The 15,057-nt window shown below is 34.6% G+C and overlaps 1 protein-coding gene across 1 annotated transcript; it reads left to right on the forward strand.

Annotated features, from left to right (window-relative positions):
- The first annotated feature begins 31 nt into the window (after nucleotides 1-31).
- Nucleotides 32-14,494, forward strand: ddx1 (DEAD (Asp-Glu-Ala-Asp) box helicase 1). The gene is made up of 26 exons (NM_001197324.1): nucleotides 32-81; nucleotides 183-234; nucleotides 331-394; nucleotides 776-805; nucleotides 2,016-2,112; nucleotides 2,572-2,619; nucleotides 2,730-2,813; nucleotides 2,895-2,978; nucleotides 3,086-3,162; nucleotides 3,237-3,309; nucleotides 4,898-4,974; nucleotides 5,083-5,197; nucleotides 5,298-5,436; nucleotides 5,532-5,592; nucleotides 7,035-7,133; nucleotides 7,895-7,984; nucleotides 8,068-8,256; nucleotides 10,850-10,901; nucleotides 10,990-11,136; nucleotides 11,215-11,306; nucleotides 12,355-12,427; nucleotides 12,572-12,644; nucleotides 12,733-12,775; nucleotides 13,960-14,055; nucleotides 14,133-14,253; nucleotides 14,338-14,494. The coding sequence occupies exons 1-26, from the start codon at nucleotides 66-68 to the stop codon at nucleotides 14,466-14,468; spliced, it is 2,223 nt and encodes a 740-aa protein (NP_001184253.1). The 5' UTR covers nucleotides 32-65; the 3' UTR covers nucleotides 14,469-14,494.
- The last annotated feature ends 563 nt before the right edge of the window (nucleotides 14,495-15,057 follow it).

The raw sequence follows: 15,057 nt of genomic DNA on the forward strand, positions 1-15,057 counted from the left end.
ACTTGTACCCTGTCAAAACTAGCTTACGCCACTTCCGGTGAAGAGGCTCGCAGGAGTTTGACACCATGGCAGCATTCGGCGGTGAGATTTATCTGTCAACGTATTTGTGAGACCTATAAGAATAAGGATTTAATAAAACGCCGAATGTCTGTGAACCTATATCTTATTGTTTTGCCTTACAGAAATGGGAGTGATGCCAGAAATTGCACAGGCGGTGGAAGAAATGGACTGGCTGTGAGTTCTAATGATCTTACATCATAATGTGTATTATTAATATATTTGTTATGCTTGTATAAATTAAGTAGATGACGGTTTGATGGTCACTTTTAGGTTGCCAACGGACATTCAGGCCGAATCCATTCCACTGATTCTGGGTGGAGGAGACGTGCTCATGGTGAGATCTGATATGCATTGCAAATCAATGAGGTAGAGTTGGGTTTATATTCGCACATTCATTCAGTGACAACCGTCCCTATATGGTTTACCATGGTACTTTGGATATTCAGTCTGAAGTCGCATGTAAGTATGACTATAATAAATAACTAACAACTATGTGACAGAACAATGTTGTACTTTAATGGTCATTGGCTGCTTATGTAATTTCCCTATTTAGAATTTGCAAAGAATATTTTTCTAAAATATATATTATATTATAATAATTATATTATATTGAGAGCCCAAATCCCTGAACATAAAACCAACTTTTACATAAAAATCATATATAACTGTTTTATGAGTATAAAAGCTGTTTACCATGCATTTACATCTTTTGTAGGCTGCTGAGACTGGAAGCGGAAAAACTGGAGTAAGTATGGGACATTTGTTTTTGGTCTCTTTATTTAAAGGTACACTTGTTGCTGTTGACAAACTAACTATGACTCAATGAAGTCCTAATTTGCTGCTTATTAATAATTGTTAAGGTACTTGTTAGGTATGTGGGATTGGGTAGGATTAGAAATGAAGAATAAGATCATGCAAAATATGCACTTTATAAGTTCTAATAAACATCCAGTATTTTAACAATAGGCAAATAATAAGCCACTAGTTAGAGCTTGAACTATAGTGTTACTTTTACCCATTTATAACTGAACATGTGTGATTTTAGCTAGGGCTGCACGATTTGGGGAAAAAAAACTGACATTGCTATGTATTAAAGAATTCATCATTTTACATTGATTGGTATTCAGAGTGCATCTACATAAAATATGCTGTACATAGTAACAATGCATAGATGAAAACAATACAACAAAGATAAAAAATAAATAAACAGTGCTTCATGGTTTCCGGTGAAGTCATTGCAGGCTTAGCATTGAGGTTCAACAAGCAATAATCAAATGTAAATTAACACTTCTTTATTGTATAGATAAGTAAACACAAATCATCTTTGTTAAAGTTGTAAACTTTATAATTTCTTGTGCCCAAAATAGTTTAAATTAGCTTGAAATCTTAGTCACAGGCCTTAAAATCACAATAAAATGAAAGTCTTTCACATCGTTAGAACCTGTTAGATTAGGTCATGTTGTTGGTCATGTTGTTTTATGCACAAAATGACATTGCAGATGCGACGATGTGGCTATTGCACAATCGCACATTGCAATATTGATGCTGAAATGGTATATTGTGCAGCCCTAATTTTAGCTGTTGTCCTTTGTCCTTCCAAGGGAAAAGCTACAAGCACTTTGAAAGCAAAAAAAATAAATAAATAGTACTCGTGCCCCATGCTAATACATTGATGCCTTATGAAGCAAAAAAAACTGTGCAAGAAACTGAACGTTATTTATGACAGAGATGGAAAACAGTGCTCGTAGCCATTGACTATTAATACATTTTTCATAAATCACCAAGGATCACAGTTTCAGCTTTGTCTCTTGATTAATGTTCTAGTTAAAGGAGGTGGAGGTTGCTTTTTTCAGTGGGGGTGATAAAAATGCTACATATCAGAGCTGTATTTTTTATTTGTTGATATGTAAGGAAACAGTGAAATTCGATTATAAAACATTAATGTTGTCTTGTAGGCCTTCAGTATTCCAGTCATCCAAATAGTCTATGAAACCATCAAGGACCTGCAGGAGGGAAAAAAAGGACGCAGCGCGGTAAAGACAGGAGGAGCAGGTATTAAACTTTCTTCTGTATTTATGTCATTAAACTCATTTATGTTTGTGTATATAGTTTGCATTGATATTTAATCAGTCATAAATGCTTAAATGCATAAAGGCTGACCTAACATCATTTAACATTTTAACTAATTCTAATAAAGCTGAAATGAATTAAAACAGGACCATAACAATTACTAAAACAAAAAAAAGTTAAATAAAAATATACACAAAAATAAAATTACAAAAATAAATTGTTTATAAATAAATACTATAGTGTACTATAGTTTATATGCAAATAATACTTATCAATTGTTCAAAGCTACAAGCAAAGCGACATAACGCTCAATGTGCTAGATATTGCATGTTGATTAAAAATTCATACAGTATGTTTTTATTTTATTTATTTTAAAACAGAATAAAAGCAAATAAATGATCTTATAATTATTGATAAATTTGGATTTCTTGTTCACTACAGTTTTCAGTAAATGGCAGATGAACCCCTTTGATAGAAGTACAGCATTTGGTAAGTGTTGGCACTTATATGGGAAAGGCTTAGTTTGACTTTAAACTCTTCATGTGGATACTTCCTAGTTATGTTGCAACATAACTGTTACAGTATGTATTATTTTTCAGCTATTGGATCAGATGGCTTGTGCTGTCAGAGCAGGGAGTTCAAAGAATGGCATGGCTGTCGTACCACCAAAGCGGTCACAAAAGGTTTAAAATAGATATATTTTAAAAAAAAAATTTTTTTTTGTCTAGTCCTGAAAAGTTATTTTACATTACTTTCCCCCCTAGGGAGGTATTATTATGAAGTTGCCTGTCACGATCAAGGGCTGTGCAGGGTGGGCTGGTCCACTGCCCAGGCATCACTGGACTTGGGTATGTTTCATCATGATCTCATTTCTATGATCTACTAATTCAATGATCTAGTTATGTCATCCCTTTAGTAAATGTATTGTTTTTTATTCTGTTTTCCTCTTTCTTAGGAACTGATAAATATGGATTTGGCTTTGGAGGAACTGGAAAGAAATCTCACAATAAGCAGTTTGATAGTTATGGAGAAGTACGATATAACAGAGGCATTTTATTTGACTCAAATTTTAGTACGTTGATAATGATTTAATTTTACCCCCTCAGGAGTTCACAATGCACGACACTATCGGATGCTACATAGATCTGGAAAAAGGCCATGTGTCATTCTCCAAAAATGGTAGGGTTCTGTTTAGTTTTAGTAAATAAAACTTTTTCTTTTCAAAATTCAGTCTCTTGTTGCACTCTGCCACTATGTAGAGCTATGCAGAGTTAGAGATGGTATTCAGATCATTTATATTAATTTAGAAAATTACAGAGTTAAGCACACTACTGAATACCAGATACAGATAATTCATAAAAGTAACAGACAGACAGACAGACAGACAGACAGACCGACCGACCGACAGATAGATACAGACAGACACAGGCAGAGTATGATATAGATAGTCATTATGTAATAGAGAGAGAAAGCATATCAAACTGCAAATGTTTATTTAGGTTAAATTGACACCACATACTTTTTCTATATTTACTTATTATTATATGGAAAAAATTACACTCAATCATGACATGAACCAGAATTCTGTTTGATGATGATAATAATAACAGTACATCTTTATGGAAATAAAGTTTTGACATCACATGAATAAATGTACATGAAGTACATTTAAAATGTATTAGGGTCATTATACCAGAAACATAAATTATCTGTCCCTAAAATAAAAACATAAATACAGTGAATAAAAATGATTTAATCCCAAAAATGTCTAAATGGACTGATGGTTGATTTCTGTCAGTTGTTCTGTTAATTGGTTCTCAGATTTTTGTTCTTTAGCAAAAACACTTTACAAATGTACAAACCCTGTCATCGTTCTTGTTCTCAGACCAATTATACCTTCAGCTTTAATAGTTTTGTTATGCTAAAAACTGTTTTTTAGAAAAATAACTTTAGAAATACTGAGTTTTTATTTTGTTATTTACAACAATTGATTAAAAACAGGAGATTCTAAATAAATTCTACAAATGAATACAACAAAAATACCATACAAATTAATTTACAATTGGCCCCATGTTTCTGTCAGTCCTGTCACATTTGCATTAAATTTAACAAACAAGACAAGGCATGCAATACATCTTTAAGGCTATGACTAGGAAGTGACATCATTTGATAGAGAAGAAGCTTACAGGGATCAAGGATGTGCTCTATCGTTGAATTGTTTGACTTTATGCTTGTTTTGTTGAATTTTTACTTTTTTTTTTTTTTTTGAGGACAACAAGCTTAAGTCAGGCCCTGTCATGTTTTTACAAGTGAAAATGTACATTTCTAGTAGAATGTCCCATTAAAACAGCAAACATTTAATTAAAATTGTAATAAACATCCACGTTGCTGTTGTTTGTTTGTTAAACTTTTATAGAAATAGCAAGATAGTTTTACAGAAAAATCAAAATAAATAGTTTTCCCAACCCTTCCCCCATAAACAAAATGAAATTACAATTACAAATAAATATTTGGAAAATACATAAATAAAAAAGTATGAAAGTACAGTATGTGTCAATTATGTATAAAATATATGTTTGATCATTTATACATTTTATTTACTGTATTGTGTTGATAAATGAACCCTTGGTGAGCAAGACACTTATTTTACTGGACTCTTAACCCAAACTTTTGCACATCAGTAAACCTTTATAAAAGTTTAATATCGCAGTATCAACTGTAATACAAATAGAAGCCACTGTGATTAATATTTGATTGACTTTCACAGGCAATGATCTGGGTTTGGCTTTTGAAATCCCTCAGCAGCTGAGAAGCCAGCCGTTTTTTGCTTCCTGTGTGTTAAAGGTATCTCTCACACAAACACACTTCTCCTTCATTTCCAAGATTGCTACATAACATTTCTCTTACACACCATCTGTTATTAAAAGATGTTTTTGTCTCCATCAAATGTAGAATGCTGAACTGAAATTCAACTTTGGCGATGAAGCTTTCAAACACCAACCCAAAGACGGATATGTGGCCCTGAACCAGGCTCCAGAAGGTCATGTGGTCAAATCCAGCCAGACAGGTGAGCTTCAAATAGCACTCACTTGTTTCTGCCTGCAGGGCTTGTCTTAATGTTTCCTCACGTTCTGTCTGCATGTTTTTTTTTTTCTTTTTGTCCTCAGGTAGTGCTAAAGTGACTCAGGTCAAATCTAGCTCCAACGCCCCCAGAGCTCTTATCATCGAGCCGTCTAAAGAACTGGCTGAACAAACCCTCAATAATGTCAATCAGTTCAAGAAGTATGTGGATAACCCTAAACTTAGGTGAGCAGAGAGTGACAGGGGTGAGACTTTCATTATTGTAGCATCAACTGAGAAGTTTGGCTTTATCACAGTGTATGATCTGATGTCTTTTGCAGAGAACTTCTGATTATTGGAGGAGTGGCTGCCAAAGAACAGCTCAATGTTTTAGAAAGCGGGGTGAGTGTCTGTTGATGTCTGAGTTTGTTATTGATTGTTTATAATGAAAATAGTTGGTTACAGTTTATTTTAAGTTGTCCTTGTTACAGTGTTCAGTTTCAGTTTCTATTTGATTAAATCTATTCATAAATGTAGACATGCAACGCAGCATTTTGGAGCTGGTTAACTACTGAGTAATGTTAATTAACTACATGTACATACTGTATGGCAGTGACGTGTGCTGAGGTTTGTGGTTGGTAAGGCACGACTCTTTCAGGGTTATATTTAAACATATATGCACCTAATATATTTGCCAACTACCGATTGTGTTTCATATATCATATCAGCATTCTTTCTATACACATGGCTGGTACATATTGGGCCAAGGAAGAATGTAAAATGTATAGCTATTTAATATGCCTCCTAAAAAAACACCAAGGTGGATGCTACAGACGGCCTGTAACAAGCAACACTGCATCACAGCAGATGCGCTAGCTTTCTCTCTCTCTCTCTCTTTCTCTCTCTCTCTCTCTCTCTCTCTCTCTCTCTCTCTCTCTTTCTCTCTCTCTCTCTCTCTCTCTCTCTCTCTCTCTCTCTCTTTCTCTCTCACTTTCTCTCTCACTTAAATGATGTCTTGAATGACTTGAAATGATTGAGTTATCTTCTGTCCTGTCCTTTAAAGCAAGCCCTTTAGCTCCGGCATTGCTTGTCCATTATTTATTTACGTTTTGATTAAAAAAGCCAATTTTAAGAAGATTTTGAGCTGAGATATTAACATTACATCCTTGATTTTTGCAGTCTGTCAGAGCAAAACATAAATTACTCCTGCGTGTAAGAAGAGCAACTACTAAACAAGAATAACTGTGAGCTCAGGTGTGCCCACTTCATTGCTGCAGAGCTACTGCCTGCCTCACCCCATGTCTTTTCAGTGCGGCTTTATGTCAGATCCTAACACTAAATATGTGATAGACATATGTGAAATACTTTACCTATCATATGCAAAGTGAGGGCATACAATAAAAATGTCTACAATGTATAAAAACATTTCAATAAAGCATTACACTGGTAACATACACCGAGTAAGCAAAAGGCTTACGTTCAACCCAGTGTGCAAGGCAATCTGACGTGAGGCACAGCTTGGTGCTGCCTCACCTCGCTTCCTACGCTTTAATTGAACAGAAAATACGCATATACAGCGATGTTTGATTAATAAAAGGATTGCAATCATTTGAATCATACAGAAATTGCATTTTTGTTGGGTTTGTTGCAAAAATGTATATAACTTCACAGATCATTTTACTGAAATATTCTTGACACATAATGGCCTCATTCTGAATAAATGAAAATTGTGACCATACATTGAGGGTTTGGACTATACATATTCAGACGATAATACAGAGACCGAAATACTGAATTTATACTTATTTTTTAAATTGTTTGTTTAAATCACTTTGTTCTTTAAGGTTGACATTGTGGTCGGCACCCCAGGCAGACTGGATGATCTCATATCCACAGGAAAGCTGGATCTTTCCCAAGTCCGTTTCCTGGTGCTGGATGAGTGTGTATGTCGAACGCTTCTATTTATGCAATGCTTTACAGTTTAACATTAAAGAATACTTTGGCATAAATGCAAATTCTATCGGCAGCATGTCAGATTTACTACAGTTTGTATGTGTATCTTTAACCAAACATGGTCTAAGCATTCACTAAAATCAACCCTGTAAGTTAAATGTGTATTAAAAGGTATTTACTGTAAAACAAAAAACTATAGTTTGTGAAAAGTATCAGTAAGAGATATTTATAATGTTACAAAAGGTTTATTTTTACAAACTATTTTTTATTTTTAATTTAAATAAATTACAAACTAATAATTTTATTCATAATTAATAAATTCCTTTTGGTGTATTTGTAGTAAAAATATATATAATTTCTGACTAAAGCAATATGTTGCTTTTTGATAAATTTTATGCTTCTTTTCTTAATAAAAGTAGAAGTAAAAGACTTAAAATTATTAACAAATATTTATGTTTTTATTTTCTATTCAAAGAATACATTAATTACAAATTAGTCATTTTATTATTAATAATTAATTATCATACAAGTATTTAAATTATTTTAAATATTAAATAATAATTATGATAAATAATAAAATAAAATAATTATTTATATTATTTTAAATTGTTTTAAATATTAATGATTTAATAGTGGTTTTAAAAGTTTTCTGATTGAATAAAAGTTGCTTTTGATTAATATTTCACATTTTCTATGAACCATTTTTGCTGTATTCCAACCAAATAATTTCTGACTGAATAAATGTGTTCAGGACGGGCTCCTGTCGGCCGGCAATACTGACTTCATCATGAGGATCTACAACCAAATCCCTCAGGTCACCTCAGACGGCAAGAGACTACAGGTCATCCCAGCTCTACAGTTCTGCTTTCTGAAGAGCTGTCAGATCTGCAGTTTCTCATGACTGAACCTGTGTTTGTGTTGTAGGTGATTGTTTGTTCTGCTACGCTGCACTCATTTGACGTGAAGAAGCTCTCAGAGAAGATCATGCATTTCCCCACATGGGTGGATCTGAAGGGAGAAGATTCTGTACCAGAAACTGTCCATCATGTGGTGGTGACAGTCAACCCAAAAAACGACAAGCTTTGGGAGAGACTGGGGAAGAACCACATAAGGGTGCATATATTTTATGATCATAATATGTTTACATATCAACCGCCAACTTATCCAACATCTGTTTTATGCAACGGATGCCCTTCTAGCCGCATCCCAGCACTGGGAAACATTAATACACACACACATATACTTGGGCCAATTTAGCTTATTCAATTCACCTATACCGCATGTCTTTGGACTGTGAGGGAAATCAGAGCACCCAGAGGAAACCTATGCCAAAACCGAGAGAACATGCACACAGATACAGCAACTGGCCCAACCAAAGCTCAAATCAGCGACCTTCTTGCTGTGAGGCAACAGTGCCAACCACTGAGCCACCGTGCTGTCTCTGCCTGAAATTAATCTGCGAATATTGAAATGCTGTGTGGTTTATGAAATCGAGAAAATCCAGCTAGATTTGACATGGTGCTGATTTGTTTACTGCAGCAACCAAGGCAACATCGTTGTTCATGCAGTTCTATAGACTGATTTCATGCGGCCGCCATTTTCAAAAACGAAATCGAGGCTGCGGTGGGAAGAAACCCGGAAGTATCATTGGGAGTCATATAGGAATGTTGTGTACCTGGCTGTATATCTTATCAGCGAAGATAAAGTGACTCAAATTTATCATTTCTCCGCCTTCCAGGTGACCTGAAGGTCCGTTCTGAATGAATGGTGAATGTAAAAAGGCATATCAGAGCTAATTTTTAGCTACATTAAGGGAAATGGCACTAGTTAGCAAACGTTTTGTTTCCCAAACACACGTTTTAGATGCCATTTATCAAACTCGAGTTGATAAACTGATTCTTTTACTGTATTAGACTTGTCACGATACTGAATTAAAAGAAAAACCGGCAATAACATTTAACGCTAACATTTAAGGCAATGTTGATGCCTTTCTTAAAACAGCGCTGATTTGCCACTGCGTTCACGTGTTCAACAGAAATGATTGTGATTGGCCGAGAAGGTCATCAGTTCACCTACCGCTGTATACTGAGCACAAACACAGACGAGCCGAGGGATCTGCTTGATGACTCGACTGATCTTGACGGCTGCTTCGCGCTCCAGTTTGTGTATCTGTGTTTGCACTGGGTGAAAAGCGGTAAACTGAGTGCAAACCAAACACAGATACACGGAGACTCACGAGTCATCCGCGCTCAGCGGCGCTTCCATGTTAGCGGGAAATAACCGGGTTTAGCTTCTTACATTCAGTATTTAGTAAATATACTGTAAGTTAAAATGTCTGCAATGTAATTGGTTGAATCCCAAAGTAATAACGAGGTCCTAAAATGTATAGAAAGAGTCTTTTAAAATGTCTTAAACATTATTGAATTTTACTCTGATTCCTGTATATACCTGCTTCAGTAAACTTTGCAAATGTTTTAATCATTAATAGTTTTTTTTTTTTTATAAGAGATAACTTTTCATAAAGACTACACATTACACATCCGGTAAATTTGCAGCTAATTATGTATGAAGTATAATGAAGTTTTGAATAAATTATCTGAAGTTATATTAGTGTCAGAAAATGAATAATAATTCTGCATATCTTACACACTTTTGGGAATCTGAAATGTTTTATTTTCGAGGAAAATTATGAATGTGTATGCCTATTTAATAACTGCAGCACAACAACAACAACAATTGAGCACTTTTTTCACACATTTTTTTTTTACTTCAATAGTGTTTTATTTGTTTAATGTAGTTTTCTTGAAAAATAATAAAAGTAATCGATTACACAACACATTTTTTAAACATGTAATTAGATGAATACAGTCAAACATGGAAACATTTAAGTTTATTTAGAAACTAATATCGCGAGGATCACATGCTCATGATTGACCACAGCTGGTCCTGCATAAGCTATGCAAGATTCACCAATCGGATGATTCCTAACTCACTATAAATAACCAGTTTCTTACCTCAATATCTTTGTCTTGAAGAATCCCCCCTCCACCCCTACTCCTCCCTCCTTTTCTTTGACTGGGCAGCAAGGCAGCCCAGTGGTTAGCACTGTTGCCTCACAGCAAGAATGTCATTGGTTCAAATCCTTACTTGGGCAGTAGGCATTTCTCTATGGAGTTTACATGTTTTCCCGTGCTTGTGTGGGTTTCCCCGGGTTCTCCAGTTTCCTCCCACAGTCCAAACACATGCGACATAAGTGAACTGACCAAACCAAATTAGCACCATTGATGAGCTCTTAATCAGCTATTCCTATTTGTCATTAGCCATAAATTAGCAGGGGAGTTCTCAAGATATATCTGACCTCATACGCTCTTACCTTAAAAACGGGAGGGAGCCCTGGGCTCGGATCTTGAGAGCTCTGGGCTCTCTCCCAGGACAGCATGCCGAACACACTTTATGATCAATCATCAGCTAAGTGTGAACTTTTGAAATCTTTTTTGACATTCACTTGACTGATTTGATAAAATATGGTTTTAGGTGAAAAATATTATGACCAGGTCCAAACAGAGCTGGGATGCAAAAATAGGATATGCATTTGTGTACACTTGTGGAATCTGAGTACATTTGAGGATTTTTTTATCATAAAATATAGATTTATTGTTTTTTTTTTTTTTTACATCTTAATTGTGATTTTTATGACTCTTCACAGACTGATGAAGTTCATGCAAAGGACGACACACGACCTGGAGCCAACAGCCCAGGTAACAATCTGATTATTGTATTCTAAACATTTGAAAAGGACCTTGATCTGCCCTGATATAAAGCAATGTTGTTTTATGGCTTTATCAGAGATGTGGTCTGAGGCTATTAAGATCCTAAAGGGGGAGTACACAGTCAGAGCCATTAAAGAGCACAAGATGGATCAGGCCATCATCTTCTGCCGGACAAAGATCGATTGTGATAATATGGAGCAGTACTTCATCAAGCAAGGAGGAGGTGAGGTGGACACACCAGCTTTTAGCATCTTTAATAAACAGCCATAACATTCCATTTAACAGTCAGCTTTTCCTGCAGGACCAGATAAGAAAGGACACCAGTTCTCTTGTGTATGCCTTCATGGCGACAGAAAACCAAATGAACGCAAGTATAATTTGGAGCGATTCAAGGTAATGAAAACAAAGTTAACTTTGAATTAATAAAGTAGCACTTTATTTTACAGCATCCTTGTTGCATGTAATTACCATAGTAGTAACAGTAAATTATATGCAGTAACCCTAACTAACCACTTTTTAGGTTAATGCATGCATACTTACAATCAAGGAAAAAAGTGTTAGTCCTCCTGTGAAATTAATTATTTTTCATAAGTTTTCTGGTGTTTACCAGAGAAAGGAAATCTTTCACAGTATTTCCTAGAATATTTTCATTCTGAAGAATGTTTTAAAAAAACAATATTTAAAAAAAATTTAATAACTAGTCAATATTATTAGGGTCAGTGTATCTTTTGGTCATTGTATTTTCATTTTAGAAACAGATATTAAAAAACTTTGTAAAATTAAAAAATAGAAAATTGAAATTCAGTGCGTTTTTTGATTTTCCGTTTTTCACCATGAAACTGAAAAACGTGCCATTTTTTTTTCGTTTTAAAATACATTGAAATTAGCATTAAAATTTAATTTTTGTTTTTATTTTAAAACGAAAATCAAAAAACGACTTGTTTTTCAATATCCATTTCTAAAATGAAAATCCAATGACCAAAAGATACACTGACCTTTTAGCCCCCTTGAGCAATTATTGTTTTTGATTGGCTACAGACCAATCCACTGTTGTCCAATGATTTGGCTAATTAGCCAAATTTGCTTAATTAGCCTAGTTACGCCTTTAATTTGCACTTTAAACTGCTATAATCCCACTGTCATCTTGGCAAAGACAAAAACAAATTGTTGCTAGAAATAAGTTATTAAAACTATAATGTTAAATACTTTGAGCATTATTTTTCTCAGTTCAAACTTGATTATTAATAACAAATAAGTAATTTCACTGGAAAACTAAACATTTTGTACATTGTTCAGTGTTTTGTGGTATTATGGTGTATTAAGGAAACCATAAAATAGTTTAACTGGAAAAACTAAACTGATTTAAATGTCAATACTAAAAAGAAATGTACTGTAGTAATTACAGTCATTTTAATGTGTTATTTTACGATCCACACTTTAGAAACAGGAGGTGAAATTTCTGATTTGCACAGATGTGGCTGCTAGAGGAATTGATGTCCGTGGTGTTCCTTATGGTAATCTTATTTCATCTTATGATTTTAGATTTAGTTAACTTAGACTCTTACTAAGGGTGCAATTTGAAATGACTTAGTAAAATTATTTCACTTAAAAACTACCAGGCTATCAAAAAAATTTATTTTTTAAATTATGTTTTGCAGTGATAAATGTAACTCTACCAGATGAGAAGGAGAACTATGTTCATCGCATTGGAAGAGTTGGCCGAGCAGACAGGTAATGGACACAATTCTATATTCTATCATTTAATATGAAAACAACCATCTGAATCAAACTAAATCATTCATTGATTGTGTCACTGCAGGATGGGTTTGGCCATATCACTGGTTGCAATGGAGAAAGAGAAGGTAAGCAGCAAGTAAAGCACAGCTAGTTTTACATATAGAGCTGTGGCAAAAAAATCAATTCTGAGTTTTTCAAAATGCATCGATATTCTCTCTTGAATAGATTTTGAGTTTAGTTTTTAACAGCAGAGCAGATGGAGGCAAGGTTTAACTGTACACTGAAATGATCTCCAGGAATAGCACTTGTGTGTTCAGCTCAGTCTAGAAAGTTGGCTTTTATGTCAAAATAATAATGTAAATGCACTCTTGTTATTCACTTAAACCTTTCCCAACTTTATTAATTATTATTACATGGCTCTCTGGCATACTTGAGTCTAGTTGGTCTGTCACAACATTGCAAGGCATGTTATTTCCAGAAAACAACTGCTGAAATTAATAACACAGGCTTATCGGGGTACTTTGAATCAACTTTACCATCATTAACAGTTCACATCCATAAATATGCATGTCTGCTAAGCCTCTTGTTTTTGACTTTTTGGTGCCATCTTGTGCTTTGATATTATGTGTGTTAGTGTATGCTCCATTTAACCATTTCAGTTTTTGTCAGCTTAGCATTTCATTAAAAAATTAATAAACTAACATGGTTCAGAACATTATTTGTCACTAATCTTTACATTTTAGTGGCAAGTATCCGCGTAATAAGTTTAATAACTTACATCGTTATTTTCACAGAATAAAACCCTTCAAGCTCTATTTTGCGTTTGGCTGCTGATAAGCCTGTTAGCCATTATGTAAGGCATAAAGTACATTCAGGCGGTTGTAATCGGTTGTAAACAGGCTTATCGGCAGCCGTAAGTGAAATGGAGACAAACATATGGATGTGAACGTTTTCACCAACAGTCAAAAGGATTCGAAGTACCCAGTACCCTGCCTGTGTTACTAGTTTGAACAGTTGTTATCCAAGAATGTCATGACTGACCAATCAGAATCAAGTATTTCAAACAGTCATGTAATAATCTGTTAACAACCGCTTGGATGTATTTTATAAATTATTTAAGGTTCAAGTGGTGTTTTTAAGGAATTGGAAGCAAGCAGAGCATCCAATACGCACCATCTGCTGTTTAAAACTAAGCTTACAATCTATTTATAAGAGAATAGTGAGAAGAGAGAATTGATTTCTTAAACGATTTTTTTCTACAGCTCTAGTGGTATAGAAATGTCATTTGTGCATGTGTTTATGTACACAGGTGTGGTACCATGTTTGTGCCAGCAGAGGAAAAGGCTGCTATAACACCAGACTCAAAGAGAATGGAGGCTGCACTATTTGGTACAATGAAAAAGAGGTGAGAATTGTAAGCATGCCTAAGATCGCACAAACAAATGAACTTTTTATACTTAGGATTTTTTTCCCAATTTGTAGTTGTTGTCAGATATCGAGGAGCATCTGAAATGCACTATTACTCAGTGTGAACCTGACATTAAAGTACCTGTGGATGAATTTGATGGTAAAGTGACGTACGGCCAGCGCAGGGCCACAGGAGGTGAGTTTCTTTCTGATGTCCTTGTTTATAGGGCAGTTTCTTAATGTCTGTCACTCAACTCTGTTTCTCATACACATACACCAGGTGGTCTTTACAAGGGCCATGTGGATATTTTGGCCCCGACCGTACAGGAACTGGCCAACCTGGAGAGAGAGGCTCAAACTTCCTTCCTTCATCTGGGTTATCTACCCAACCAGCTCTTTAAAGCCTTCTAAAACAGCAATTGCACATGTCATGCTAAAGCAACTGCAATTGAAGACACTAGATGTCTAGAACTTGCCAATGGCTTACATAGTAAATGTAATTAATTTTCTTTTTTTTTTTTTTTTTTTTTGGTTCATGTGGTTTGATAACAAATGAATTGCTTGTGCACTTATTGGCAGTGTTTTGTTATGTTTTCTCCAAAGCATTTGTGTTCTGGTCATGCAAGTGGTCAAATAAATTTAAACAGCATACGCTTCTGTTTTCTTCAGTTATTGTTTGACATCTTCTTAATAGCCGAAACAACTTAGGTGATTCTTCAGCTTTAGAAAGTGACAATTAAATTGACTGCCTCTTGTCTTTAATGAAGAAACATAGACAATCTGAAGTTGATCTGGTTTCATTTTGTGTATTTTTATTTAGGAAGGAAAAGAATTATAAAAAATAAATTATCTGACGCATCATTTTAACACTCAAAATGCATTCAGATTAATTTTGATCTGGAAGTATATTTAAATTTCTCTCAACTGCAAAGGGAACAATGTACATGATGCTCCAAATTTTAATTTGTAAAGTTTTTTTACTATGTTTTTTAAAAGAAAT

This window comes from Danio rerio, chromosome 20, assembly GCF_052040795.2.
Source record: "Danio rerio strain M-AB ecotype USA chromosome 20, GRCz13ab, whole genome shotgun sequence".
Lineage (NCBI taxonomy): Eukaryota > Metazoa > Chordata > Actinopteri > Cypriniformes > Danionidae > Danio > Danio rerio.

Coding starts and splice junctions, on each gene's coding strand:
- ddx1 (NM_001197324.1), top strand. Junction 806..2,015: donor CTGGAAGCGGAAAAACTGGA/GTAAGTATGGGA, acceptor GTTGTCTTGTAG/GCCTTCAGTATTCCAGTCAT. Junction 5,198..5,297: donor GGTCAAATCCAGCCAGACAG/GTGAGCTTCAAA, acceptor TTTTGTCCTCAG/GTAGTGCTAAAGTGACTCAG.